The following is a 27,569-nucleotide window of genomic DNA, read 5'->3' as shown; positions in this document are numbered from 1 at the left end:
GTAAATCCACGGTGTGGGCAGAGGAGCCCAGCCCCCAACATGAGACAGGCAGCCCTCAGACGAGCTCATGCAGTTCACGTGTCCGTGGACTTGGTCAAGGAGACCGGAACTCATGTTAAAATGCTGATCCCCAAGGGGATGCGTTAGGAGATGGAGCCTTTGGGAGTTGGTTAGGGCTTGAGGGAGGGGCCCTGGTGAGTGGAATTAGTGCCTCCTGAGAAGCCAGAGCCCCGCCCCCTTGTAAGGTGACGTGTCTGTGAACCAGCAGGCGGGCTCTCCCCAGACACTGAACCCACTGGCACCTTGGCCTTGGACTCCCAGCCTCCAGAACTGGAAGGAGTAAAGTTCTGTTGTTTAGAAGCCCCCTCAAGCCCCACCTCTGGACTGTGGCATTCTGTTATGACAGCCTGAACAGACCAAGGCAGAAACTGGTGCCAGCGAGTGGGGTGCTGCTATAACAAACACCTGACACTGTGCAAGTGGCTTTGGAACTGGGTGATGGGTAGAGGCTGGAGAGGTCTGGGGAAGTCTGCTAGGAAAAAACCTACATCATCGTGAACAGACCTTGAAAGGGGATTCCGGTGACAGCCCAGAGAGCAGAGAGCATTGGAGAAAGAGCCTAAGTTGTCTCAGGGCAAAAGGAGGAAGGGATTCCAAGCAGAATGTTGTAGAAGTCGTCTCAGGGCAAAAGGAGGAAGGGATTCCAAGCAGAATGTTGTAGAAAGCCATTCTGACGACAAGAAGGAGAGGCGTGGTATTGGAAAGCGGACGGGGGAGCCCCTGCTATAAAGTGGCGAAGAAGGCGGCTCAGGCGTGTTCAGACGCTGGCATTTTATGGAAGGCAGACCCCAGGTCAAGGGTGTCTAGCTGAACTCTCCGGGGAAAATGTAGGCAGAGCGACCTGGCTCCTCTCCACTACTGACGGGGGAAAGAGAAGTGCCCTCCACCTGGGGTCAGCTGAGGGGCCCCTCCGTGCAGCCTGGCGGGGTGGGGGGAACCCGCTGTGCCCTAGGCCAAAGGCGGAGGACTGGTCTCTGGCTTCGTGGTCCAGAGGCGTCTGCCCTGCTCCATTTCAGACTCTGTTGTCCCAGACTCTCCCTTCCTAGTTCTCCCTCAGAAGCAGGATGAGTGCCCTGCCTCTGCACCCCTGAGCCCCAGCCAGCGTTACGGCTCTGGGACGAGAGTCTAGGCTCTGGGGCTAGAGGGAAGGGACTCCGTGCATGAAAGGTGCTGAGCTTGGGGGCTGAATGCTGCTGCCCCCTCAGCTCACACAGTCACACACTGGAATCTGGGGGAGTGGCCTGTGGGAGGCGGAGCCCCCAGGAGGGCACCGCTGCCCCTGGAAACCCGCCATCCCTCCCCCTCTCCATTGAGCCCTTCCAGCAGACCTGAGCTTGGATCTGACATGAAGCTCCTGTGGCCGAGCTGCCCTCTCACTCAGGCGCTTCCCATGCTGGGAACAGTTCTGAGCACAGTCTCGGGGCCTGGCTGAGCCCCCCCCGAGTCCCAAGCTCACAGCTCTCACGCCCAGTTGGGGCAGCAGGATCGGGCTGCCTGGACCCCACGCCTGGGCTCAGTCAGGATGTACACTGGGGAGGAAGCAGACACTTTCCCTCCCCAGGCCTCCTGCCAACCTGACTGCTCCTGTGAAGTCCCCCCAGAGCAGGACGCTGGCCCCCACCCCCAGGACGCCGGCCCCCACCCCCAGAGCAAGACACTGGTCCCAACCCCCAGAGCAGGACACCAGCCCCAACCCCCAGAGCAGGACGCCGGCCCCCACCCCCAGGACGCCGGCCCCCACCCCCAGAGCAGGACGCCGGCCCCCACCCCCAGAGCAGGACGCTGGCCCCCACCCCCAGAGCAGGTCGCCGGCCCCCACCCCCAGAGCAGGTCGCCGGCCCCCACCCCCAGAGCAGGACGCTGGCCCCCCACCCCAAGGGCAGGGCGGACGACAGGCTCCGTTCTGACAGCTTTATTGACAGGGTGCAGGTCAGCTTGAGCACAGCCCTCAGTCCAGGCAGCGCCACGTGGCATCACCCTCCGTCCATGGGGTCAGCAGGCCTGGCCCCGCCCCATCCTCCTGCTGCTCTGGACTTGGGGCCTGGAAGGGGTGGGCGGTGTGGCCAGAGGGGGAGGGTCCCAGGAAAAGGGTTGGGGACAGGACCCAGGTGGGCTGGGGCGGGTATCCAGGTGAAGGCAAGCTGCATGCGCCTCACTCCGATTCTTCGGGCCAAGCTGGCCGTGCTGAGGACGATCCTGGGGCTGGGCTGCGCTGATAGGCGCAGCCTCCCCCCCCCCCCCACCCCGCCCCCGCTCTACAGCCTCAGGACCCAGGCCGGGCAGAGACGCCCTCTGGTTTGGGTGGCCGTAAGGTCAGGGATATTTCATCAGGGCCCTGCCACACGGGAGCTCGAGCCCAGGGAGGCCAGACCACATCCTGAACTGGGGCCCTAGGGCCTGGCTTGCACCCCCCCGCCCCGAGCTCGGGGGCACCGTGGCCCACAGCCTTGAAGGGTTAGGGTTAGGGTTAGGCCAGAGCAGGTGGCCCCTCCATTCGGGGCCCGTCTGCACGTCCCCCGTGACTCCCAGGTGGAAACGCCCCGGGCCTGCTCTGAAGGACACTAGGAGGGCCCCCACGAGGAGCACAGCCCTTCCCCCCCCAGGGCCCCACAATGACGATGGATACTCAGCCTCTGAGGGCAGGAATCTGTGGAGAGGGGAGGGCAGGGGAGGGGAGATGGGGGCACACCCAGAACCAGAGGCCCCGCTGGTGACGTGGTGGGCCAGGCGGAGGGGGGAGCTCCTGGGAGGGGGGGCCTACAGCAGACACCCAAACCAAAGGGAGCCAGACGCCCTGGGTTGAGTCCTTAGCGACACGTGCAGGGCTGAGGAAGGGAAGGAGGCTGGCAGTCTCGAGGTCGCTGGGGTTGGGGGTGATGAGAAGCACGGCGTGGGCAGTGGGGAGTGGGCGCGGGGGGCTCACTCAGAGTGAACCAGAGCCCCAGCCCCCTGCCCAAAGCCGAAGCCCTTGGGCCCGAAGTTCTTTGCGTAGCATCCTGCAGAGAGAAGAGAGGGGTGATGACCCCCACTCCCGCCCCAGTACCTGCCGGGGCCTCTGGGCCAGTGAGGCACACAGCACAGCCCTCCCAACATCAACGCAGATAGTGAGCAGCATCCTGGCTACTCCCCTGCCTCTGAAATACCAGAAGAGCCATCTGCGGTCAGAGCTCATGCTAAGAGCAGGGGAGGGAGCCCAGGCCCGGCCCGGCCCCGCCCCGCCCGGCCCCGCCCCACCCCACCCCCTGGCCACGGACCGTCCCCCACCCCCACCCCCACCCCCACCTCCACCCCCACCCCCACCGGGGCTCCTTCTCGGCTGCACACAGAGGCCTCAGGAGACTCCAAGGCTGGAACTGGCCGTCACATACGGGCCTGACTGCTTAGCTCTCCAGGAAGGGAGGGTGTCGAGGGGAGGCCGCTTACCTTTGCAGTAAATCTCGCCGTCCTTGTCGGCCAGGGTGGTGGACTCCAGGCCTTTGCCGCACTTGGCACACCGGAAGCAGGACTTATGCCAGGACTGGGGAGGGAAGGAAAGAGCTAACTCTGCTGCCCCAGCCGTTCCCTGGAGGCGTGATGAAGACACCTGTGGGGTCTGCCCAGCCTCCCCCACCTCCCGCTGGGGACCGGTGCCGCAGCTGCCCCACGAAGGGCAGGCGGGGCCCTCCAGCCATGTCCCGACTGCCGACCGGGACTCCTGGTGTGGCTGTGGGCTGGGACCCACCCTGGCCCTGGTTCCAGGCCAGTGGCCCCTCCCTCCTCACGGGTGTGACACACAGGCTTTTGTGGTCAGCAGGCCCCTGGCGTTCTCGAGGTCCCTCAATGCAGCGGGAGGCCGCAGCTGGGCAGGGGCCGGGTGCAGAGGCGGTGCCTGGCACCCTGGAAGGAGAAAGGGTCTTCGGGGCTCCAGGAGAAGGCCAGGAGCCAGAGAAGCCCCGCTGCTCCAGTGAGGTGCTCAGAGGCCACATGGCCAACAGCCCCTCAGGGGAAGCCAGCCCCAGTCTGCGCCCCGTGGGGGCCAGCCAGACCCCAGGTCAGCCGCCAGCTCCCAGCTGATAGCTCTGCACCGGAAAGCCGGAGGCCAGCGGTGGCAGATGGGATGAAGCAAAACAAGGCCTTTTAAGGGCAAGTAGGCTCCCTTGCACAGCTGCCCTTTCTGAGCTGGAGATGGAAAGGAATGGCAGGCCCTGGGCCTCCTGGCAGGCAGGCCCACGCGTGTTGGCTCCTGCCCAGGGTTCTAGGGGCCTCGGTGTCCGTGCTGAGGGCACCCCGGCCTCAGCTCGTCCTCGGGGAAGCCCAGGCTGCCCCCTAGTCTCCGGGCAGACAGGGGACAGACCACCACCACTGTCCGTGCAGACACAGTCGGGCCCCGCTGGTGGGGCCAGCACCTAAAGTCCTCCTGCTTCTCAGCCCTTCCCCAGCACACACGCTGGTCTCCCCCCGCCACCTCTGCCCACAGGAGAACCCCTCCTCCCGAAGGGAGAGAGGGGCCCTCACTCTAAGACTCCGAGGGGGAATGGAAATGCTGATACCTAGGTATTTTTTGGTGATTCCCTATTCTCATAGTGAGACACAGCAGAAGAAACACCAACTTAATATTAATCACATCATATCATTTAGTGAACACCAAGGATCTTCACTTCAACCTCACAAGAACCCACAAAAGCAATGACGGTGATGGTAGCTGACTGGCGTCGCCACACCCTGGGCACTGCACCGCACCGGGATCCCCGCACCGGCTCTGCTCGGCTTTGACGCCAGCTTGCCTGGTGGGCCTGCCCTGTGCTCTGCTTCAGACGCGGGGCTGCGGCTCAGGGGGGGACCCATCAGCCCAGGCTTCACGCCAAGCAAACAGCGGCCATCCTGCTGGGTTTACAAACCTCTCCCGATGGACAGAGGCAGAGACAAGCTTCACGGGGTAACATGGCCCCAAGAGGAGGCACCAGCAGTCGCAGCCAGCTCCTAGGAGTGGGCAAACCTGTGCTTTCACCTGTAACACGGGTGCGACCCCTCCCCAGCAGGCCTGGGGCCAGTTGGAGACCGTGCTTGGTCTAGACGTGTCTTACGTGTCATCCCCTGTCCACATGCCCAGCCGCTGCTCAAAGCTGAGAAGCCCCAGAGGCTAAGACTCAGGTCCAGAGAGGCTGCAGACAGGCTCCAGGCCCTGCGGCGTCACAGCTGACCACATGACCCCAGCCACATCTGCGTGAAGGCCCAGCACTGTCTCTGGGCCCTCCTGAAGAAGCCTCTCCTGCAGCCCTCTGACAGCTCATCTGAGGCCACCTGTCCCTGCAGCCTCTCCAAGGGAGGGTCCCGTTGCACTTTGGTGAGTCGGGGTGGAATCTACTACTGGAATATCGCAGTGGGGGGCAGGCGAGACAGCCAGACCAAGTTTGCCTCCTAGGAGGCTCTGGCGGGCCTGAACCTTGGCTACCTCTGCCCTGGGGGCACAAGAGTGGGTTTCTGTGGATCGTGGGTGGTTCTTAACATTTCTGTATCACAAATCCTTCTGAAGATGTGATGAATGCTACGGCTCTTCTTCCCAGAGAGAGATGTGACCCCACACAGCGATGCGCATTCCTTTCAGGGCTGGTGTCCACGTACCCTCAGAGGTCAGCAGACCCCGACTCTGCAGACAGGGGTCGATCAGAAGCTCCTGTGGAGTGTGCTTGCTGTTGGTCAGTCAGGTATTTCCAACTCTTTGCGAACCCAGGGCCTGCAGCACGCCAGGCCTCCCTGTCCTTCACTGTCTCCCAGAGTTGGCTCAAACTCATGTCCATCGAGTCGGTGGTGCCATCCAACCATCTCAACCTCTGTCGTCCCCTTCTCCTCCCGCCTTCAGTCTTTCCCAGCATCAGGGTCTCTTCCAGTGAGTCGGCTCTTCACATCAGGTGGCCAAAGTATTGGAGCTTCAGCTTCAGCATCAGTCCTTCCAATGAATATTCAGAACTGATTTCCTTTAGGATGGACTGATTGGATCTCTTTGCAGTCCAAGGGACTCTCAAGAGTCTTCTCCAGCACGATTTGAAAACATCAATTCTTCGGCGCTCAGCCTTCTCTATGGACCAATGGTGAGGCTGCTATGATGGGGGATTCAGCTCCTTGGAGACTGGGAGGCCCAGGGAACAGGGAGCCTCACAGACAAAGGGACCCCTTTCATGGTGGGCTCTGAGCGAAGGGGGAGCTACATCAAGGGCACAGGCTTCCTGGGAGGGAGCGCACTTCAAAGCTCCAGAATGCACGTTTCAGGAACACGTGTGCCCTGCCCCCAGCACGACCTGCCTTACCTTCCCAGCGCCAATCACCTTCTCGGCCGCATAGACGGCCTGGCTGCACCGCGGGCAGCGCTCGGAGCCCCCGATCTTCTGGGCGAACTTGGACGTGTTGGGGTTGGTGGTGGGCCTGTGGCCAGGGGCCCTGCTCAGGGAAAAGCATGCAGTGAGGGGACGTACAGGGAGCGACACAGCGGAGGGGACAGGCCTGGAGGGCGCCAGCCGCCGGCACCTGGCCCAGCCCGCCGCATGGCTATAGCTGCCAGGGCTGCAGAGTCGGCTCTGCTGATGGGGGACGCACCCAGGGCCCGAGGGTCACCTCCGCCCACGGGGGACCCACCAGGGGCCTGTAGTATTCCTTCCCCGAGACGTCAGACTCCTCTCAGCCCCAGTTAGAACGCCAGAGTCACCGACAGCTCGTCTGCTAAGAACTGGCCCCCTCTGCCGCCCTGCTCCTGCAGCACATCTGTTACTAGAGACTCCCCAGGAGAAGTCAGCTGACAGGTCGCTCCCATGGGGGGACAACCTTGGCCAAAGCGTGGAGAGTCACCATCACTTGCGACCATCCCCCAGGGCCAAGGGGCTGGCAGGCTGACTGCCAACACCCAGCTCACAGCAGGTCAGTGGTCGGGGTGCTGGGGGCCTCGTGACACCATTTCCAGGCAGGGAACCGACACCGGTGAGCCAGGCTGCGAGCTCGTCCGGCTCAGACCCTCAGTGGCTGTGGGGCGCCTTCAAGTCACTGATACTGGCTGGGTTTTCTCATCTGCGGACAGAGGAGAGGGGCCCAGCAGTTCTCGGGGCCCCTCCCAGTGCACGGAAATGGGCTGGCTGCTCCAGCCCCTCTGCACGGCTGCTCTGGCGGGGCCTGGCGCACAGGAGGGCCTCTGCTCCGGGGGGGTACTCACTCCTCGTGTCTGATGCCGAGCGACTCCCCCTTGTCCATGCTCAGGGTGCCCGCGCCCTGCCCGTAGCCGTAGCCCTTGGGCCCGTACTTCTTGCCGTAGCAGGACTTGCAGTAGATCTCCTCGCCGTGCACGGCCACAGTGGTGCTGTCCAGGTTCTTCTTGCAGACCACTGCGGGGGTGCACAGGGCCAGCGGGTCACGGCCAGCCCCCGCCGCCGAAGCTCCCTGGGACGCTGCGCACGCAACGCCCTGACCTCCCAGGAGCCAGGGGCCTGGCGATGGGGCTGGGGTGGCCAGGGAGCCGGGAGGGGAGGAGGGCCTACGGATGCTGGCCCAGCGCCTCTCCCGGAGCCGGGTGGCCTTCCTCGCCGCCCGCCCCGCACCCTGAGAGCCTCCCGAGTTCACGGGGCCAGCGGCCTAGGCCGACCCCACGCCCCAGGGGCCTCGCTGCCCTTGACAGACACCGTGGGCCCCGACAGAAGCGGAGAAGCAAGAAGGGCAAGGCTGTCCTGCCTCCTGCGACTCGACTCAGAAGGGACGCCCACGGGAGTGGGGCAGGGGGCAGGGCAGAGACGCTCCGGGGGGAAGGCCAGCATTTACTCAGCGCCCAGCATGACCGGCGACGACGGGATCTCGAGTTTCTAGCCGGAAATCACTTGGCCGCAGGATGCTGGGAGAAATTCCCTGACTCGGGGCAAAGGGGCATTGGAATGGGGTGCACTGGAAGGCCTGCAGAGTGCCCGCAGCCTCCTGTGGGCCTCAGAGCGGCCCCGTGACCCAGAGTGAGACAGTGTGGAGCCCAGGGTCACACGGAGCCCAGGCGAGCCCACGTCCAGGGAGCGTCCTGGCCAGGCTACATGCCTCCCCAGCCGTGCCCCCACCCGCAGATGACGACAGTGCCCCCGGAAAGGTGGCTGAGAATTAACTGCGGCCTCGCTGGGGAAGTGCTCAGCGCAGTGCCCTGCGCACAGTAGGTCATCATGAACGTTGGCTGCCCCAACAGTGTGACACAGAGTGAGCGCCCTGAAGGGCCAGACCCCAGAAGACCATCAGCGTCCAGCCCCCGAGTGCGTCTCTCCAGAGACTCGCGTCTCTCCAGAGACTCCTCACGTCCCATTGATGTAGGTTTGGGCCTAGGATAACGATGGGGTTCCACGCAGGCCCAGAGATGGGGGAGTCAGTGTGCCCACTGGGACGATGCCCTCAACACGCCCTTCTGCAGAGGGTCCCCGGGAGCAGCCAGCCTCTCCTCCTCTCAAGGAGCACTCAGCTCACCTCCAAGCCCCTTGCCAGTTCCCTTGCCTTGAGACAGATTCCTCCCCCCACCCCCACCCCCACCCCCACCGTGTGGCTCTCCGGATCTTAGTTCCCTGAGCAGGCCCTTGGCAGCTAAAGCATCGAGTCCTAACCACAGGATCTGCAGGGAGTTCCCAGCCTTCCCCTGGCCTTTAAAGGCCAGCTCTCTGCCCCCACCCCCACCCCTGCGCCAGGTTGGAGACTTCAGACTAAATAAGGACCCTCTTGTCCTGCCTGTGAGATCCCCATGTTCTTCCAGCACACAGGCAACCAAATATGGGCCACCCCGCCACCTCCCCAGGGCTTGGCTCCAGCCTGGAGGAAGCGGGCACAGCAGGCCAGGGGTTCCAGCATTCCCTTCTAGGGTGGGAAGCCGGGAGTCGGCCTGGAACTGCTTCCCATAAGACCCAGAGTGAACTGGAAATTCCTAAGACTAAACGGGAGGCAGCGAGTGAGACAGAGCAGCCCAGGGGCTGAGGTCTCCTTGGGCGACCTTCCCTGCAGGGACCTAGGGGTGCAGCTCAGAGAGGCCCTGGGTCTACAGCTGGCGCCTCCCAATGGCCCCACCGCCTGGCGCCTGCAGGCAAGGGGGTGCCGCTGTGGGTGGGGCTGTGAGCACCCGGGGGTGAGGCCAGACCAGCTCTGCCTTCACATGAGCTGACCTGCCCCAGGACAGGGCTGTCTCAGCTCAGAGACACAGCCTCAGGGCCGATGCCCACAGAGCCAAGGCCCCCCACCTGGGCTGGGCACTGCTGCTTCTCGGACACTGGGGCGCATGCTGCAAGCCCAGCCCAGGGTCCGTCCCGTCCCCCCAGCCCCGCGCCCGTGGCTTCCCTGACCACCCAGCTGGCGGCCACTCCTCCCCGGCAGCTGCTGTTGGTGATCAAAGCCACATGTGAGGGTGGAGAGGGATCCTTGGGGCCAGCAGTCTGGACCCTCTCCCTGGCCATCAGTGAACCTTCTTATGCCCTCTGAGAAAAATAAATGGCCTGAAAATTCCTGAGCACAGTGAGCTGCTGATGACGCGACACGGCCGTCGGCCTCCTTTGGGCCGGGTGCCAAAGGCTCCGCCCGAGCTCACTGACCACCCGCGGCCAGCACAACCTCGGTCAGCCTCGGCAGGCGCGGGGCCCGCGCTGCCTGCTCTGGAGGTGGCTTCCGGCTGGCCCGCCCACAGTTGGCGGGAGCTGGTGCTCCTTCAGGGCAGGTGACCCCGGGGATCTGTGTCCCGCTTGGGAGCACGGGCTCCCGAAGCAGTGAAGCCACGCTGGGGGGGCAGGGCCTGGTCCCCGACGGGCTGGGGCCTCCCCGAGTGCCAGTCTTCTTGCTGGGGATCCCCTGCGCCACGTGGGTGTGCACACATGTGTGTGGACACGTGTGTGCAAGTGTGCATGTCTGCGCGCGTGCATGGGTGGGTGGGTGCATGTCTGTGTGTGCACACGTGTGTGGATGTGTCCGCACGTGCATGGGTCTGTGCACGCACGTGTGTGCCTGTGTGCGCGCGTGTGCACACGTGTGAATGTGTGTGCGTGTGCCAGTGTGTCTGTGCGTGTGTGTGCGTGTCAGGGAGCAGCTTTCGTTGACTGAACACTCACAACTGCTCCAGCGGCTCCTTTTGTTTCCTGACCCCTTCCTCTCAGTTCCCGCAGCCCTGCCCCACGAAGTAGCTGTTGTTTTCTCCCCTGTAACGTTGAGAAAATGCAGAGAGAGAAAGAGACACCTGGCCCTCAGCACCCAGAGAACAGAAAGGGGATTCACATCTGGACTCCTGCCCACTGGTTCTGAAGGCTCGGGGCTTGGCCGACACGCTCCTGCCCACCCAGTGCCACTGCCTGGGCTCGAGGGAAACAGGTCACCTCCTCTAAGCCCCTCGGTTCTGAGCCCGTCAGTCAGGAGCCTGTGGACATCCTCCCACCTCCAGGGCGCCCAGCACCCCAGGCACCCAGGCGCCTGCTCACCAGGCAGAGACCAGGGCCCGTCTCCTCCCAGCCGTCGGGACGACATCAACATCCCCTCACCCGGACTGTCGGGCGGAGGTAGGGGCTGAGGGGGGAGGCCTCCCGCCCAGAGATGCTAGGGGAGCCCAGCCCCTCCCCAGACGCAGCTGCCCATGAGGCTGCTGCTGGTGAATTTATCTTTAACTGAGGGATAGTTGACATGTCTGTGTCCATTGCCCAAAGACGTAGACTCAGGCAAACTTTGGGAGATGGTGAGGGACAGGGAGGCCTGGCGTGCTAGGGGTCCATGGGGTCACACGGAGTCGGACACGACTGGGCAACTGAACAATAGTTGTTGACATACTATGTTATGACGTGTCAGCTATACAACACCGAGCTTCACCTTTTTAAAAGTTATCACCTGTGACTATTATAAAGTGCTGACTGTGCTCCCTGCGCTCTCTGCAACACATCCTCGTAGTTTCTTTATCTTACACATAGCTGACCTTCTAATCCTCTCCCAGTCTTGCTCCCCTCCATGAGTGTATCTGTGATTTCTGTGGCCCTTTAACAGAGGGTAGCCTGGGTGCAGGGGTTGGTGAAACCTTGGGCTGAAAGTGTCTTGCTCTCAAGCGCCGGGATTGTGGTAGGGAGAGAGGGAAGACAGAGTGAGTGGGGAGTTTTCCCCGCTGGGTCTTTCTGGCTTGGCGCTCAGGCCCTGGAGTGTCCACCCCCTTCAGCTCAGCCGGCCAGCCCCCCACAGCCCCCACCTCCGCCTCAGAAACAGCTTCTGAGGAACACAGCGCCTCCCCGCCCCGCTGCGCTCCTGCCAAATGTCAGGCTGTTCCCGACCGCCCCCCCTCCCGAGGACCGCCCCCAGGGGCTGGCCTCCGGCCTGGGCGGGCACTCACTGCACAGGAAACAGGATCTGTGGAAGCTGCCGCCTTCGCACTGGACCTCCTCCGCAAAGTACACCGTCTTCCGGCACACCCCGCACGTCTTGCCTCCTCCCCAGTTCGGCATCCTGGAAGTAGACACGGAGAAGAGGATGAACTTTCCAGGGAGGCGGAGACCCTGATGGCCCAGGACAGGGCCTGGGGCAGAGGCCTCCCCGCCGGCAACCGGGGCTTCCCACCCCGGAGCCCACAGGGAACCGCTGCGCCCCCCACCCCTGCCATCCCTCTAGGACACAAACTCGCACAAGACACAGGCTGTCGCAGAAACAATAAACCCTTTGCTGTGTGCGTCAGGCGGACGGGTCTCACAGCAGAAGAAACAGGCAAGCTAGAACTCATAAGACACAAACTGTGTCGGGTCTGAAACAGGCAAAACTCACACTGTCAGGGGAGGAACACATGTGTGAGAGAGCTATAAAGACAAGGGTGAGCGTCAGAGACTACTACCTGAGATTCGGCACCTCAAAGACAGGAAAAAGGGGGCCGCCAGGGGTCATCACATGGGGGCTCCTGTCGTAATTACTGTTCAAACTACGCAGATCAGTTCAGTTCAGTCGCTCAGTCGTGTCGGACTCTTTGTGACCCCATGAATCGCAGCACGCCAGGCCTCCCTGTCCATCACCATCTCCCGGAGTTCACTCAGACTCACGTCCATCAAGTCCGTGATGCCATCCAGCCATCTCATCCTCGGTCGTCCCCGTCTCCTCCTGCCCCCAGTCCCTCCCAGCATCAGAGTCTTTTCCAATGAGTCAACTCTTCACATGAGGTGGCCAGAGTACTGGAGTTTCAGCTTTAGCATCATTCCTTCCAATGAACACCCGGGACTGATCTCCTTTAGGATGGACTGGTTGGAGCTCCTTGCAGTCCAAGGGACTCTCAAGAGTCTTCTCCAACACCACAGTTCAAAAGCATCAATTCTTCGGCACTCAGCTTTCTTCACAGTCCAACTCTCACATCCATACATGACCACAGGAAAAACCATAGCCTTGACTAGGCGGACCTTAGTCGGCAAAGTAATGTCTCTGCTTTTTAATATGCTATCTAGGTTGGTCATAACTTTTCTTCCAAGGAGTAAGCATCTTTTAATTTCATGGCTGCAGTCACCATCTGCAGTGATTTTGGAGCCCAAGAAAATAAAGTCTCTCACTGTTTCCATTGTTTCCCCATCTATTTGCCATGAAGTGATGGGGCCAGATGCCATCTTCATTGTCTGAATGTTGAGCTTTAAGCCAACTTTTTCACTCTCCTCTTTCACTTTCATCAAGAGGCTTTTTAGTTCCTCTTCACTTTCTGCCATAAGGGTGATGTCATCTGCATATCTGAGGTTACTGATATTTCTCCTGGCAATCTTGATTCCAGCTTGTGCTTCATCCAGCCCAGCGTTTCTCATGATGTACTCTGCATATTATTTAAATAAGCACAGTGACAATATACAGCCTTGACGTCCTCCTTTTCCTATTTGGAACCAGTCTGTTGTTCCATGTCGAGTTCTAACTGTTGCTTCCTGACCTGCATATCGGTTCCTCAAGAGGCAGGTCAGATGGTCTGGAATTCCCATCTCTTTCAGAATTTTCCACAGTTTGTTGTGATCCACACAGTCAAAGGCTTTGGCATAGTCAATAAAGCAGAAGTGTTAGGAGAACCACGCTGATTGAAACCGCCCACCCTGGCCAAGCACCACAGTAACCATTTGCATGAGTTGTTTTATGACAGGAGATCCTGATAAGGAATACGGAACTAATAAGCCACCACCAACCGGAAGAGCCCAGGAAAGGTCTAAAGGAGACACCGCGTGTCCGTCCACTTCCCTGAACCCCGCTCGCTAGCATCCATCTTGGCTGAGTGACACGTGCGCCACCAGGAAAGACTCAATTAGAATGACTGGCCGAAGACCACCCGGAAACTAATCCCATCGCCATGAAACCCGAGACTGCGGGCTACGCAGCAGAACAGTTCTGGGTTCCTTACCCTGCTGCTCTCCACCCGAGTGCCCTTTCCCAGTAAAATCTCTTGCTTTGTCAGCACATGTCTCCTCGGACAATTCATTTCCGAGTGTTAGACAAGAGCCCAGTTTCGGGCCCTGGAAGGGGTCCCCCTTCCTGGAACAGAAGTAGATGTTTTCCTGGAACTCTCTTGCTTTTTCCATGATCCAGCAGATGTTGGCAATTTGATCTCTGGTCCCTCTGCCTTTTCTAAATCCAGCTTGAACATATGAAGTTCATGGTTCACGTACTGCTGAAGCCTGGCTTGGAGAATTTTGAGCATTACTGTGCTAGTTTGTGAGATGAGTGCAATTGTGCGGTAGTTTGAGCGTTCTTTGGCATTGCCTTTCTTTGGGATTCAAATGAAAACTGACCTTTTCCAGTCCTGTGGCCACTGCTGAGTTTTTTCCAAATGTGCTGGCATAGTGAGGGCAGCACCTTCACAGCATCCTCTTTTAGGATCTGCAATAGCTCAGCTGGAATTCCATCACCTCAACTAGCTTTGTTCCTAGTGATGCTTCCTAAGGCCCATTTGACTTCACATTCCAGGATGTCTGGCTCTAGGTGAGTGATCACACCATCGTGATTATCCGGGTCGTGAAGATCTTTTTTGTACAGTTCTTCTGTGTATTCTTGCCACCTCTTCTTAATATCTTCTGCTTCTGTTAGGTCCAGACCATTTCTGTCCTTTATTGAGCCCATCTTTGCATGAAATGTTGGTATCTCTAATTTTCTTGAAGAGATCTCTAGTCTTTCCCATTCTGTTGTTTTCCTCTATTTCTTTGCATTGATCACTTAAAAAGGCTTTCTCATCTCTCCTTGCTGTTCTTTGGAGCTCTGCATTCAGATGGATGTATCTTTCCTTTCCTCTTTTGCCTTGCGATTCTCTTCTCAGCTATTTGTAAGGGCTCCTCAGACAGCCATTTTGCCTTTCTTTTTCTTGGGGATGGACTTGATCTGAACCTCTGCCCACAGTCCTTCAGGCACTCTGTCTATCAGACCTCATCCCTTGAACCTATCTGTCACTTTCACTGTATAATAGTAAGGGATTTGATTTAGGTCAGACCTGAGTGGTCTAGTGGTTTTCCCCACTTTCTTCCGTTTGAGTCTGGATCTGGCAGTAAGGAGCTCCTGGTCTGAGCCACAGGCAGCTCCCGGTCTTGCTTTTGCTGAGTGTGCAGAGCTTCTGCATGAGCTCTGGAAGTCCCCGCATGCAAGCCTCCTATGCTCTTTTGCAGGTACAATTTAGCGCACCGGAATTTCCCTTAGCTACAAGACAGGGCTTGTAGGGTCTTTCCTCCCTGATCAGGGATCAAACCTACGCCCTCGTATTGAACATGTCAAGTCTTAACCCCCCGGGAATTTCACCCCCTCCAAAAAAAAACTCAATTTTTTTAAAAAAGCAGGAGTCAGACACAGAGGGCAGGACTGAAGCTTTAGAGTCCATTAGGGTGGGGGGAGGGGGGAGCGTTTGTAAAATCTGATTTCCCAGTACCACCCCCAACCCAACAAATCACGACCTCTGAGGACAGGGCACAAGAACAGGACTGTTAAACAAGCACCCAGGTGGCTCTGAAGGCAGCAGCCTGGGACAAGTTGAGAAGCTTGAGGTTGGTTCTGAGCTGGGGTCCTGAGGCCAGGCGGGTTCAGTCCTTTTCTGACCCTGCCGCCCACTGCTGTGTGTTCCCTGGGCAAGGGAGCTAGCCTTTGTAAACCTTCGTTTCTGCATCTGTAAAATGGGGACAGAAGCAGAAGCTACACCACAGGTTACTTCTGGGGAATCAGGGAGGCACGGCTCAGTGCCTGACCCAGGGCTGCAGGGTCAGAGCCCAGGACCAGGAATGGCGACCCTTCCAGCTTTTTGGACAGAAGTGCACGGGGGAGGGACTCCACAGGAAGACTGGGGTGCTGGGAAACGGTGGGGGGCCGGGGAGGAGTACCCTCCATGGGAACTCGGGGATGGGCACCCAGGGCGGTGCTGGCAGCTGGAGTCTGGGCAGGGGCAGGGGGCATGGCCCCTACCGCCAGGGGCTTCCCATCGGATGCAGTGCAGGGAGGAAGCTTGGCCCCGAAACGTCTCTGTGCCATGTGGATTATTTCAAGCTGAAAACAATCAAGGCCCAAGAGACTCAGGAGGAAACATCAACCTTCCCTCAAATGCCTAAAAGAATTTCGATAGAGAGCTAGTTCCCCAATGCCGCAGTTTCCAGAGATCTCTGTGAAGAACACAGGCCGGGTGTGGTGGGGAAAGCAGGCGGGGCCAGGAGGCCATGTACTCTGTGTCCCCTCATCTCCGCCCGGCCCGGCAAATACTGGTTTCCAAACATTTGCTCTTCCTTCTCCATGTCAACTGGCTTCCTCACCTCTGAAGTCCCAAACCACTGCCCCAGCTTCCTCTTTTGGCTTTAGCCGAGCATGGAATTTGATGTGAAGGTTTGGGCCACTCTGGGAGTTACTCGGTTTTTGGGGGTCTCTCCCAGGTAGACATGTTATTAAGCTTTGATTTTCTCCTGTTCATCTGTCTCAGGTCAAGGTAACTCTTTTCAAGTTAGAAGGAGCTAGGAGGGTGGAGGGAAATTTCTTCCCCAACAGTGGACACAGGTGTCGGCTCAAGGAGGAAGTCCAGCCAGGTTCACTACCATGTCCCCAGTCTGTGCGAGTCTAGCACACAGGTGTTTGTACAGGAGTGTGCGCCTGGCACACAGGTGTTCACATAGGTGTCTGAGACGTCAGCCCCCCTAATGCTCAGAGCCACAGCCCAAGGCCCGCAATATGCTCAGTGGGGTGTGCGGGCTGAGAGCAGGCTCCTGTGGGTGAGGGGTGCAGGGAGCGGGGACGCTCACTCTCCACGGCCTCTGCTCTGTCTCCCCGCCCTGAGGTGAGGTTCCCCTGGCCCCACTGCTCTTGTGGTCACCCCGCCGAGCACTTTCACTGACCACTGACCTTAACCTCTGCCCTGAGCCTAGGCTCACACACCCAGTTTCAGGGAAGCACCTCGATTTCAACACCAGCCACCAGAACTCATCACCTTTTCTCTCCAACATGCTCCATTTTGTTGCTGGAACCATAATCTTCTCTGATCACTAAGGAATGTCATCCTAAACCCCATAACGGGGAGGATCTCTGTTCTCCACTCCACCCACTCACCCCAAACTCTGACCTCCCCGCCTCTCCAGGCGTCTTCTCACCGGAGGTTCACTGACTCTCAACAGCCCCCTTCTCCTTGGGAATCAGCCCAGTTTTCAGGGCACTGGACCTAACCTGACTGCCAAGGTTCCTGGCCCAGGCTCAGCTCCCATACCCCCAGGGCGGGTCCCTGAGGCCCCGCTGTTCCTCCGGCCCCCTGTGGCAGGGCTGCAAAACTACCTCTGTGACGGACAGCCAGGTGGGTGTAGTGTGGTCATTGCAGTCGGCCTAACCTCCAGCCGCCTCCTGACCCTTCATTGCTGCAGAACCCCATTCAAATCAGGCAGCCCCCGCTCCCTCAAGTGACCCCTCAGGGTGGGGAGACACAGCAGAGGCCGGGGTTCAGGGGTCACGTTCTGGCACCCGCCGAGGCAGGAGGGAACCCATATGTCTCTATGGGAACTGGCTCGTCCCCCAGGACCCCCACCCTGCTCTCAGCTGGCCTGCACCACCCCTCAGGGGACTGGAGCCACTGGTTGACAGCCTGCCCTGCAGACAGCAGACAGCCTGCCCCGAGCCTGCAGACCCACCGTGTGCTGGGCGGTCTGCAAGCGCCATCCACCATTCCCGGCCACCCGGAGGCGGGGACCTGCCCAGGGCACAGATGAGGACCTGGGGTGGGGGCGGCCTGCAGTCGGGGCTGTGGTGAGGCTGGCCACCCAGCCCCATGCTGGCCCTCTGCGCTTAGCGGACAGGGCTTGGGGACGTGGGGACCCGAGGGCTCCTGCCTCGCCTCGTCCCGCCCCTGAGCCCACAGGCTTTGTCCTCCAGCCCTGGGACACCCCTGAGCGGGGAGGTTCTCTGACCGCGCGGTGGGGAGCCGTTCCTAGCCGTGGTTTGTTCCCAACACAAAAGCCCTCCTCCCTCGGGGGGCCAGTGTCCAGAAGGGCCTGGGAACCTGAGGCGGGAAACTGTCCAGGCTGCCTCCCAGCCGGGGCCCCCCAAACTGTGGGGAGGTCCCCTTCAGGAACCCAGGGGACAGACAGGGCTTGGCATCCTGGGGCGAAGAGCACTGCCCAGGCCATGGGCACCACCCCCACCCCCCCCACCCCCCCTCCCCACCCCCACCCCCGCCCTCATGAGGACCCCTTGGGAATCTATGGGTTGGAGGCTCAGCTGGGGGCCTGGCCACCTCCTTCCACCGAGGAGGTTCCTGCTCCACCCACTCCCTCCTGCCAGCCTGAGTCCAGCTGACGGAGCCCGATTGCCTTAAAAGGAAACCTACTTCCCAGACCATCGGGAGTTCAACAGGGACGCCTGGCTCCCTCTCAGCTGCCTCCTCAGGCCTGGGGGCAGAGGCCCCCTCCCCCGCAGGAGACCGCGGGGGGGGGGGGGGTGAAGGGGGCCGGGGGGGCAGTGGGGGCAGGGCCAGGCAGTGCAGAGGTCGGGAAAGGGGATCTGGACCCATTTCTTCCCAGCTGAAGGGTCAGGCTCCCTTCCTCTGCGCTTCCGTGTGCTCCTCCCTAGGTCAGGCCATCCACTGACTCCAAGTCTCGAGTCTCTTTCTGAGGGTCGGGGGGAAAGGACAGCAGCGGCCCAGGGCCTGGCGCTCGGTGGGTCCCGCTCCTGAGGGCCCCCCAGGGCTGGACGTGCGCTGTCCTTGCCCCAGGCCATGTCTGCTCCGCGTGCCGACCCTATGGACACACAGCCCTGACCCCTGGGTGTTTTGGTCTGTCCACTTCACCGGGTCTACAATCCCCACTGAGCAGTGGGCTTCATCTCCTGTGGGACGGCTGGAGATGCCCGGGCAGCTATTCCCCTGAAACGTCAAGGCTTTCAAGGCCGCCAGAAGCTAGAAGCCCGGGACTGGATTCTCCCGACCAGCGCCCGGGTCGGCCCGCTGCTCCCAGCCTCGTCCAGCTGCAGCATGAAGACCGGCTCACGGCTCCTCTGTCCTGGGAGCAGAGACCCGGCCGGGCTCCGGGGCCGCGGAGGACAGAGATGCTCACGTTCCGCCAGTGCAAGCAGCGTGCGAACGTCAGGTTGAGGTGCCGCCCAGGGCGCTCACGGTTCATCTAAGAAACCGGCTCGGCGATGTCAGCCCCTAACCACCGGCCGCCAGCGTCTGAGGGAAGGTCTCCCCTCCTCAGATCAGTGACCTGACGGCATTCCCCGCCGTGTCTTTGTCCCCACTAGAAAACCCCAAACTTCTCTGTTCCAAAGCCTCCTGCTCCCCAGGGACAGAGGGCAACTCCTGGGCCCAGAGCGCAGGTCCCCTCCACGCGGTCTGGCTGGGACGGGCTCGCTGGGCTAGGTGGTGGGCTGGGCGGGGCCTGGCTGGGCTGGGTGGTGGGCTGGGCGGGGCCTGGCTGGGCTGGGTGGTGGGCTGGGCGGGGCCTGGCGGGGCTGGGTGGTGGGCTGGGCGGGGCCGGGCGGGGCTGGGTGGTGGGCTGGGCGGGGCCGGGCGGGGCTGGGCGGGGCCTGGCCAGGTGCACACGGGAGCGGTCATCCTTTCCAATCGGCTGCTCAAGCCTTTCCCCGCCCCTACACCAGAGGGCAGCCAAGGAAGGAGGGGTGCCCAGAGAAACAGAGTCGGGGAAACCGTCCTACCCTGAAAGATGTGGTCAGTCACTGCAGGGGCGCGAGGACCGACATGGGGTGCAGGCTCGGCCTCAGCATCACACGGTTCCCGGAACTCTGCAGGCAACTCAGCCCGCCAGCACCCCGTGCGGACCCCGCGGGGCTCCAACCCGGTGTCACCCTGCTCCCTCTCTCCCTGCTCTGAGCTCTCTCTTCAAGCCCAGGCCCTGAGGTCCTCGTGGGGCGGTGACTGCGCCCCTCATGCCTTTACCAGCAGGGCACTCCCCACAGGGTTCAGAATCTGAAGGTCAACAAAGGTAGAAACAGTGGGCTAGGATTTAAGCATTTTCAAACTGTCACAGGCAGCCTGATATTGTGACAAGGTCCCATAGATTAACCAACAGATAAAGTTCACTTGCTTTCATCTGGGATGATGTCAATTTAGTAACAATTGGTTACCCACGCTGAAAAGGTCTGAATTATTTTCCTGGATTAAATTTTTAAAAGCAAAAACAAAGCACATGAGCCCTTAGCCCTTGTAAAACAGGCTGCTTGCAGCTGGCAGGTCAGGCAACCCCCTCGGGCCCTGCAGAAAGGCAGCACCACAGACGGGGGTCTGCTCGCCTCGCGCAGGAGTCAGACGCTGTCTCCCGCCCCAGGAAGCCGAGGAAAAGCTAAGTGCCTCCGTATTTACACTCTACCATACATGGAATCACTCGGCGGTGACGTCAGATGAATTCCTGGGGAGCTGCGTAGTTGCAAGCCCAGCGTCACCGCAGAAATTCCTGACCACTGGGTCTGTGGGCGCCCCCCCCCATCCCCAGCAAATCCCTGACCACTGGGTCTGCAGGCGCCCACCCCTGCCCACCCCAACCCAGCTCTGCACCTGGCTTCTCCTCGGGAAGGCTCTTCTCCAGGCTGCTTCTCTTTCCTGCCGACCTAACACTGAAATCCAAACACGCATCAGACTGGGTGAGAGCGCATCCCTGGGACCCAGGCCCCAACTTCCGGGGGGCACCCCCCTCTCCCCACACTGTAGAGGACCCAGTGGCAGCAAGTTCTAACTAGATTCCTTCCACATTCCCGCTAGCAGAGCCGCATCCTCCCTAAGCAGCGTGTAAGCTGCCCTCAAGCTCTTTGTAAAGCACGTCTGTCTCGGGAGTGGCGGATCTGTCCCTGGAGAGCTGATCAGAGACAGGAAAGGCAGAGTGACCGGGAGGCTGGGTGTGGGCCTGGAAGGTGTCTGCCTGTGTCTCAATGGCGGCCTTTGACCCAGAGTGAGTCACTGGTCACCTCTGAGCCACAGCTTCCACCCCACCTCACAAGCTGCCCCAGACGAGACAGCTAAGGACGCAGGCCAGTCCCGGGCCGGGTGAGCACAGATGTCAGCCAGCTGTTCTCTCGGGAAATGCCAGCTCTCCTGCCCGGCGTCGGACTCTTTCCTTATTTGCCGACACGTCTGAGGGTGGCAAGTGGCGACCTTTATTCTCCTCAGTGCCTCAGTATATCCAATGCACGGCTCCCCCGTCCTCTCCAAGCCAACCTCACAAGACGCCGGCTTACAGAAACTTCAGCCCCAGCAGCCTCTCCAAGAAGCCTCCCCAGTCTGCCTTCACCAGGAGGCCCGCGGTTAATGGAAACCTGACCTGGGCCTCAGTGTCGGGCACGCCGGGCCAGCACGGGTTTGCAAGGGTCACACGTGCCCAGCAGGGCGGCTGGGCTACGAGCCCACATCTACCCATTCACTCACCAAATGTCTACTGCCCGCCAACCAGGTGCCAACACTACGCTCCCGGCCAGGAAGGCCCTGCCAGGATCACAAGGCAGAGAGGTCTGCTATAAGAGAAGGGACACCTGGGCCAGGAGGGCAGGTGCTGGGCAGCCCAGGGCGGGGCGGGGCCTGCAGACCTGTGCCAACAGTTTCTCCCCAGCGACCCCCAGACCCTTTAAAGAGCCAGCGCTGCCCCTCCCCCTCCAAGCACACCCTCTCCTTCCTTGTCTGCCTCCTCCGCCCCGGATTTCCTCCCTGCAGGACCGGGTCCTTCCCTGGGAGAGGCGAGCAGTGCAGGCTTCGATCAGCCACAAGGACAGTCTCTCTGGAAAGAGGTGGCCGGGGCCCCCAGCCTGAGCCCACCTTGCCTCTCAGGGGCTGACAGTGAGTGGCGGCAGGGAACACGACCCGCAGGGAGTGCCCGGATCCCAGCTGCTCTCTGAGATGACAGGGGGAGACCAGCTCCTCTGGCTTCTCCAGCTGCTGGGAGGCAGGAAGGCTGGGGGCAAAGACAACCGGCCCCGCCCTCCCAGGACCGCGGCCACGGAAGCAGAGCCCCGCTTCCAGGCCGGCAGAGTATCCGGGTCAGTCTGCCTCGGCATCACCTCCACAAGTTGAGGCCTCGCTTCCACCAGAGCCCCGCGGGCCTCCAGGAGCTACCGCGACAGGACCCCCGGGCCAGTCCCGCCAGCTGGGAGGGGCTGCACACCCGTCCACGCCCAGGAGCAGGGGCGGGGCCCAGGCCTCCAGGGAGGGGCGGAGCCCACCCCAGCTCCGGTCTAGCCCCGGGTCTCGATAAGATCACTAACGGCGGAACTGGACCAGCGTTTGCAGCACTCTAGGCAGCTGTGAGCGCGGAGGACGCGCCTGCCTGCAGGCTGCTTGTTGGGAACGGGTTGCAACTTGTTTCAAGTGTGCTCACAGCGCCCCCTCCTGCCCCCGGCCTTCGGGACTGAGGCTGCAGACACTGGGGCTTCCTCCAGGCTTGGGTGGTGGTCCCCGCGCCCCGCCAAGTCCCGGGGCGTCAGGGGTGAAGGCGGCGAGGCGACCTCCATCTAGCGCCTCGCAAAAGGGGAAACGCGCACCCGCGCTCCGGGCACAGCTGTGCCAGGCGGGCCCCCACCCGCCCGCCGCACGTTCCCCCCGGGCAGGAGGGGTGGCACGGATGCCCTCATCCCCCGCCGCAGAAGGAGCGTCAGTGCGCGCAGAATCGCCCATTGTCCCGCCGCGGGACCCGCCGGGGGAGGGACCCGCCTGCGTCCCGGCGCCCGGGGCAGTAAGGGGCCCCGCGCTAACTGGAAAGAGAACCGCAGCCACTTCACCCCTCTCCTCCGCCCGCGCCCACCCAGCGCCCCTTTTTCTTGCGACCCTCCCTGTAGCATCCCTGGAGGCGGCGGCGGGGCTGGAAGGCCAGGGGCGCCCTGAGCGCGCGGGCAGGCGCTCCGGCGGGTGGGGGACCTGGGCGCTCGGCGCTCCGGCGGGTGGGGGCCTGGGTGCTGGCGGCGCGCGGACCGGGCGTCCGAGCCCGGGGTGCACTCACCTGGCAGCGGCCGAGCGCGGCAGGCGGCGGGCAGGCGAGAGGGCGGGCTCTGGAAACCAGGCTGGGTGCGCCGGCCCGCGCGCAGTTTTGTTCCGCTCGGGGAGGGCGTGTCCGGGCCGCGCCAACCCACAGGCTTTGCACACCGCACCAAGCCGGCGCCGATGTCACCGCCCCGGGCTGATGTCACGGCGCAGGGCCGCCCCCACGGCCGGGCCGCGCCGGCTGAGCTCCGGGGAACCCCCGTGCGCCCCTCCGCAGAGGAAGCAGCGGCTCTCTGTGCCGGAACTTCTCAGCGGTCCCGGCCGCCGGACGAGGGTGGAGACACACGTGATCCGTCATCCACGATCCAAGAGCCCAGATGAACGTGCGCCGCATGAGAAAGGGGGTCGTCGTGTTTGGTGTCCTGGTAGCAGGAAGTCAGGGACTCGGGGGAGGGGCGCCGCGCCTCGGTTAGGACATCACGCCCCCTCAGGTCTGATCCCGCCCCTTCCGCATACCCACTGGTCCCCAGGCTTGGACGGCCCACCGCTAGGCCTCGGTCCCAGTCTGTGAAGGGAGTACTCCACAGGGAAGCGGGGCTGTGGCGGGCAGGGGAGATCCTATAGGCTTAGCAAGCCTTCAGCAGTGCCCTTCAGTGAGGATCACCCCGCCTCCAACAGCTCTGTCCCCTCGGCCTTCCCCAGTCAAGGAGCCCCCTCTGCCCCCCAAACAGCAGCTCTGAGAAGTGGGAGTGACGCTGGGCTTTGCTCCGGCCTCGGAAAGCTGTCCTGGGGTAGCTGCCGGTTACTGGGCCACCCAGGGGGCCTGCTGCGGGCATCTCAGAGGGCACAGAGGCACACAGCTCTTTCCTGGGTGCAGGAACAGCCCAGAAACCCAGTGGCCTGGACAGGGAAGGAGCACCCAGGCTCCTGGCAGGGAGGACCCTGGTGGGGAGCAGAGAGCACCAGGCTTTCAAGGAAGGTGCCATCCCCTCTGGGATGGTCCTGCCAGCCTCTGGCTCCCAAGGCTCACCGCCCTTTAGGCTTGTGGATCTGGACTCAGAGGGTCATGGAATTCTGAGACACTAGTGTGCCCAGGACCTGGGGCACCTCTAAAGACAAAGCGCTTTCTTTTAGTTTGTAGCTTTTGTAGCTCATTCACTGCGTTTCTAAGTCGAAAGGGAACGCCACCTGATCCTCCAGGCTGGGTGGCACAGCTGGCACAGACTGCAGCCTGAGTAGGCACGTGGCACACTCCGATCTTGGGTGCCCACTGCACTGTGCTGTGTCCACTGGGTGGGCGCCATGTGCCCCTCCCTGCTGCCGTCTTGGCAGCAGCGTCTCTGGAAAAGGATGCCTCCTCTGCTCAGGGCAGTGCGCTGGAGGCGGGCCCCTCCCCCAGGCCACCTGGAGATACAGATGCTGCGTCTTCCAGCCCGGATAGGTGTCAGAGCCTCCACACACACAGCCGTCCTTTAAAGCCCCAGGCGGCTGAATCAACTCTTCAGGAATAAAGTCAAGAATCTTACAGTCCAGAAAATGAAATATTTGTCTAAGCTTTCCTTACTTTCTGCCCTAAGAACATCTTTCCCTGGTCTCTGTACAAACAGGGCCCTCCCTAGACTGGGAGCACTGACCCCACCAGGATTTCTTGCAGATCAGGCCTTCTCATCTGACCCAACCTCAATGTAGGAGAAAAACCCGGGAAGACTGCAGGTCACCCCCCACCGAGCGTGCAGTGCAACAGGTGTGTTGCCCTGCAGAGCAGTGGCATCAGAGCCCGTGGGCCCGCTGCCCAGACGCGCCCGTCTCTCGGGCGCATCCTGCCTCCCTTCGGCTCCCCTACCCTGCGGAGCGCAGCTTTGGAGTCTTGCCCAGGATTTTACAGAAGGGCCTTTCCTTCTTTGGTCTGGGTTCGTGCTGCCTGGGTGGGGAAGCTGCTAGAGGGCTTCCCCAGTGAGGACAGTCAACCTGTGCTGGGAAGCGGCCTTAAGGCATGTCTGGGGAAAGGCCAGCACACCTGGATTCTCCTGCAGGCTCTTGCAGAGCCTTGTAAATGAGGGGGCTGTGTGCTGAGTCCTGCCCCTGGAATGGCTGCAGAGAGCGGGGAGCGGTGCTGGTTTACAGAGAGCTGAGGCAGCAGGATGGCCCCAGGCTGGGCAGTGACCCACCGCACGTAACCCTTCTCTCCGGGGGGAGACCACAGGGTCAGTGAGAAAGTGAATCCTCGCAGGGCTGAGCGTCTGCCGGGAGCTGCCCGGGCGCGTGGGGAGCGAGGGGTCAAGGACAACGGACGCAGATGAACGCGATGCCCACAGGCCCAGGGCCGGCACGGCCACTTCCCAACCAGGAGGGGCCTGAGGCACCAAGGCCTGCGGACGAGCAGGGCTCTGACGCTCCGAAGGGGCCAGGGCTGAACCTGTGTCGTGAATCTCGGCTCCGTCGTCAAGGATCTAAATTAGTGACATTGGGACTTCCCTGGCAGTCAAGTGGCCAGGCCTCCTAGGCCTCACTGCTGAGGTCCCAGGTTCAGTCCCTGGCTGGGGAGCTCGACCCCACACGCCGCAGCTAAGAGGTAGCGTGTTGCAGCTAAAGATCTCGTTTGCCGTAAATGAAGACCTGATACAGCCTAAATAAATAAATGAATATTTTAAAAAAAAAAACTGAGATCAGGTTTGTGCTTACAAGAGGCAGGGAGAACTGGATGAAGGCAACCAGGCGGTGCAAACTTCCAGTGATGGCGGGCAGTAGGGACGAGCCTGCAGCCGGTAGTTAGCACTGCGGCACGGCAGAGGAAAGTCGCGAAGGTAGACCGAAGAGGTCTCGTCACAAGGAAAATGTCCTTCACGTTTCTTCAGTGCAGTGTCTGCATGAGGTGATGGAGGCTCACCAAGCCACTGTGGTCACCGTTTCAGGAGGTGTGAGTCAGACCGCGGTGCTGCACGCCTTAACCTAACCCCGAGCTGTGTGTCATTTACAGCCAGGTAAACTGGCTGCGACTGATGCCAACACTGACTGCACCAGTGCCCCCAGGCCCTCTCCAGGGGCTGCCCAGGGCCTGAAGGTGGTGGGACTATATTCACCCCCCTTGGGCATGTGAGTGACTGCAGGCATTGATCAGCTCGGTGGCCATGTGACTGTGGTCCAGGCCCTGGTTTTCCTCGTGTGCGAGGTGAAGGCTGGGATCAGCTCTGAGCCATCAAAGGCTCCCACCCGGTGGTCCTGCCAGCATAGAGGGATGTGCCTGTCCTGAGTGCCCAGAATGTGGGTGGGATCGACCACCCCAGGGCCCTGAGGTCTTCAGTTTTATGGTAAAAAGTTGTTTAAAATTTGCATTCTCCTTCACAAATACCTGTGTTTATTTTAATTAAAAGATATTGTTGAGAATGATTTATGAAAAGAGAAATCGTCTCTTGGAAAGTGTGTCCTGCGGGCCTCTGAGGACCCTGGGCTGTGACGGGCCCTGTGTGGGGCTTAGGGGAGGCTCTAAGGTCCTTCCCAGCCCTGGATCTACCTAGATCCACCTGGATCCCCCCAGATCCACCTGGATCCACCTGAATCTGCCTGGACCCGCCGGGATCTCCCTGGATCCACCTGGACCCGGCTCTGCAGTGCTGAGGCTGTAGCACCGGGCTGATGGATGGGCCCACATTCCTGACCTGGACCGTCTGTCCCTGTCTTCCTGTTTCCTGAGGGCGAATCCCAGAGCCCCTCGGGGTCTGCAAGAGAAGTGAGCCTGATGGCCAAAACGCAAAAGAAAGGGCAGGACAGTTCACGTGTAAATGTCAGAAGGAGAAAATGCTTGGAAGCAAGATGGGGGGACATCCACCTGGAGAGAAACAAGGGCCCTACAGGGGCTTTGACGGGGAAATGCGTTTCCTTCTTCAAGCCCCTTAAACCGCGAACCACACGAATATTCCAGGGAGCTTGAAGAGGACTCAGAGGCCCTGGTTTGCTGCTCGGGGGGTGTTACGTGACCTCTTCTCCTTTCCCGCCGCCATCCGAAGGCCACGTGAAGCCACTTCCCCTCCTGCGCTCACCCAGGGGCGGGGCTCACGGCCGCTGTGGGCGGGGAGTGGGGGCGCAGAGGGGAGAGGCGGCTGGACGGCAGCGCGGAGTAGCAAGGCCTGGAGGGCCCCCTCCTGCCTCCTCTGCTCCTAGCCCCTCTGGTTCCCTCTCGCTCTGATACTTTTTTCCGGTTCTCCTGTCCAAGACCCTCCAAGCATCTCTGGTGGCCTAGCCAGCTAGCAGAGGGGTGAGCGGTTTTAGGCAAGAGCTCCGCAGCCTCTGGTCCATCAGGGTTGATCAGTGAGGCTCAGGCGGAAGAAAGGATCAGACGATCCAAAGAGAGCGTTTACTCGGCTGCACAGCCGCGGAGGCAGGCCCCGTCTCCTTCGTAGCTCGCGTGCACCTCGCCTGGAGATGTGCTTGGCTTTACTTATTTTCTGTTTAGGATTTTTATGTTTTAGGAACTCTAGCGCCGAAGTTTCGGTTTGCACAAGAACTGTGAGCACGGCTGCCCCCTGCTGGTGAGCTTGTGAAGCACACCCTCAGGGGCCTGGGGTCTCAGCGCCCTTCATCCTTTTTTGACACAAATTCTTATGACTCTCACTTGAGACATCCTGGGTTCCTACCAGAGAAACCCAAAGCCCTGGGCCCCTGGTCGGAGAGAAAAGCCTTTGGAGTAGTGGAAGCTTGTTAGGCCCAGGAGCCCCGTCCTCCCAGCAGCACCCACAGTGTGCTGAGCCCGGCTTCCCCAGACGGGTGGGTGCAGGGTGGACAGTGCGGAACACCAGGGTCTCAGGAGCGACGCGCCGGGCCATGTGGAAACGACGGACTCCCGCCTACCCACGGCTGCAGAAGGGGCCGCCCCAAACCCAGCTGGTTGGACGCGCAGCAGCCGCTCATCTTTGTCTCCAGGCTTCTCACTCCGTTTTTCTGGGGTTATGGGTTCAGCGGGATAGTTCCTGCTCAGACCACACGAATGACGCGAGAGAGCTGCCACGGAGACCACCAGGATTGTCTAGGGATAATGGCCGGCCAGAGTTGTCACAGGACTTTCTTGCCCACAGGGCTGGCGGCGGCTGGCGGCTGGCGGCTGGGACTGTTAGCGGGAACCCCAGGAGCAAGCTCCCTGGGCTAGGCCGCCAGGGCAAGCGCACCAGGA

At 61.1% G+C, this 27,569-nt stretch overlaps 1 protein-coding gene across 3 annotated transcripts; it reads right to left on the bottom strand.

Annotated features, from left to right (window-relative positions):
• CSRP1 (cysteine and glycine rich protein 1) lies at window positions 1,958-22,553 on the bottom strand. 3 transcript variants are annotated; one of them, XM_018060879.1, is made up of 6 exons: window positions 22,425-22,553; window positions 11,381-11,493; window positions 7,238-7,406; window positions 6,345-6,474; window positions 3,484-3,577; window positions 1,958-3,056 (listed from the first exon to the last, which is right to left on the bottom strand). In XM_018060879.1, exons 2-6 carry the CDS (start codon window positions 11,490-11,492, stop codon window positions 2,980-2,982), a joined length of 582 nt encoding a protein of 193 aa, XP_017916368.1. In that variant the 5' UTR covers window position 11,493; window positions 22,425-22,553; the 3' UTR covers window positions 1,958-2,979. The 3 variants fall into 3 exon arrangements, with proteins under 3 accessions (XP_017916368.1, XP_017916370.1, XP_017916369.1); XM_018060881.1 differs by lacking the exon at window positions 22,425-22,553 and adding an exon at window positions 21,248-21,399; XM_018060880.1 differs by lacking the exon at window positions 22,425-22,553 and adding an exon at window positions 20,000-20,018.

Source organism: Capra hircus, chromosome 16 (genome assembly GCF_001704415.2).
Source record: "Capra hircus breed San Clemente chromosome 16, ASM170441v1, whole genome shotgun sequence".
NCBI lineage: Eukaryota > Metazoa > Chordata > Mammalia > Artiodactyla > Bovidae > Capra > Capra hircus.
This window is presented reverse-complemented; position numbering and strand designations above follow the sequence as displayed.

What these genes read in the sequence shown, in the direction of transcription:
- CSRP1 (XM_018060879.1), bottom strand. Translation starts at nt 11,492, where the DNA reads ATGCCGAACTGGGGAGGAGGCAAGACGTGCGGGGTGTGCCGGAAGACG. An exon ending in CTCGGCATCAGACACGAGGA is followed by an intron (nt 6,475 to 7,237) that starts GTGAGTACCCCC and finishes TTCCCTGAGCAG; the next exon opens with GGCCCCTGGCCACAGGCCCA. An exon ending in AGGTGATTGGCGCTGGGAAG is followed by an intron (nt 3,578 to 6,344) that starts GTAAGGCAGGTC and finishes TTCCCTCCCCAG; the next exon opens with TCCTGGCATAAGTCCTGCTT.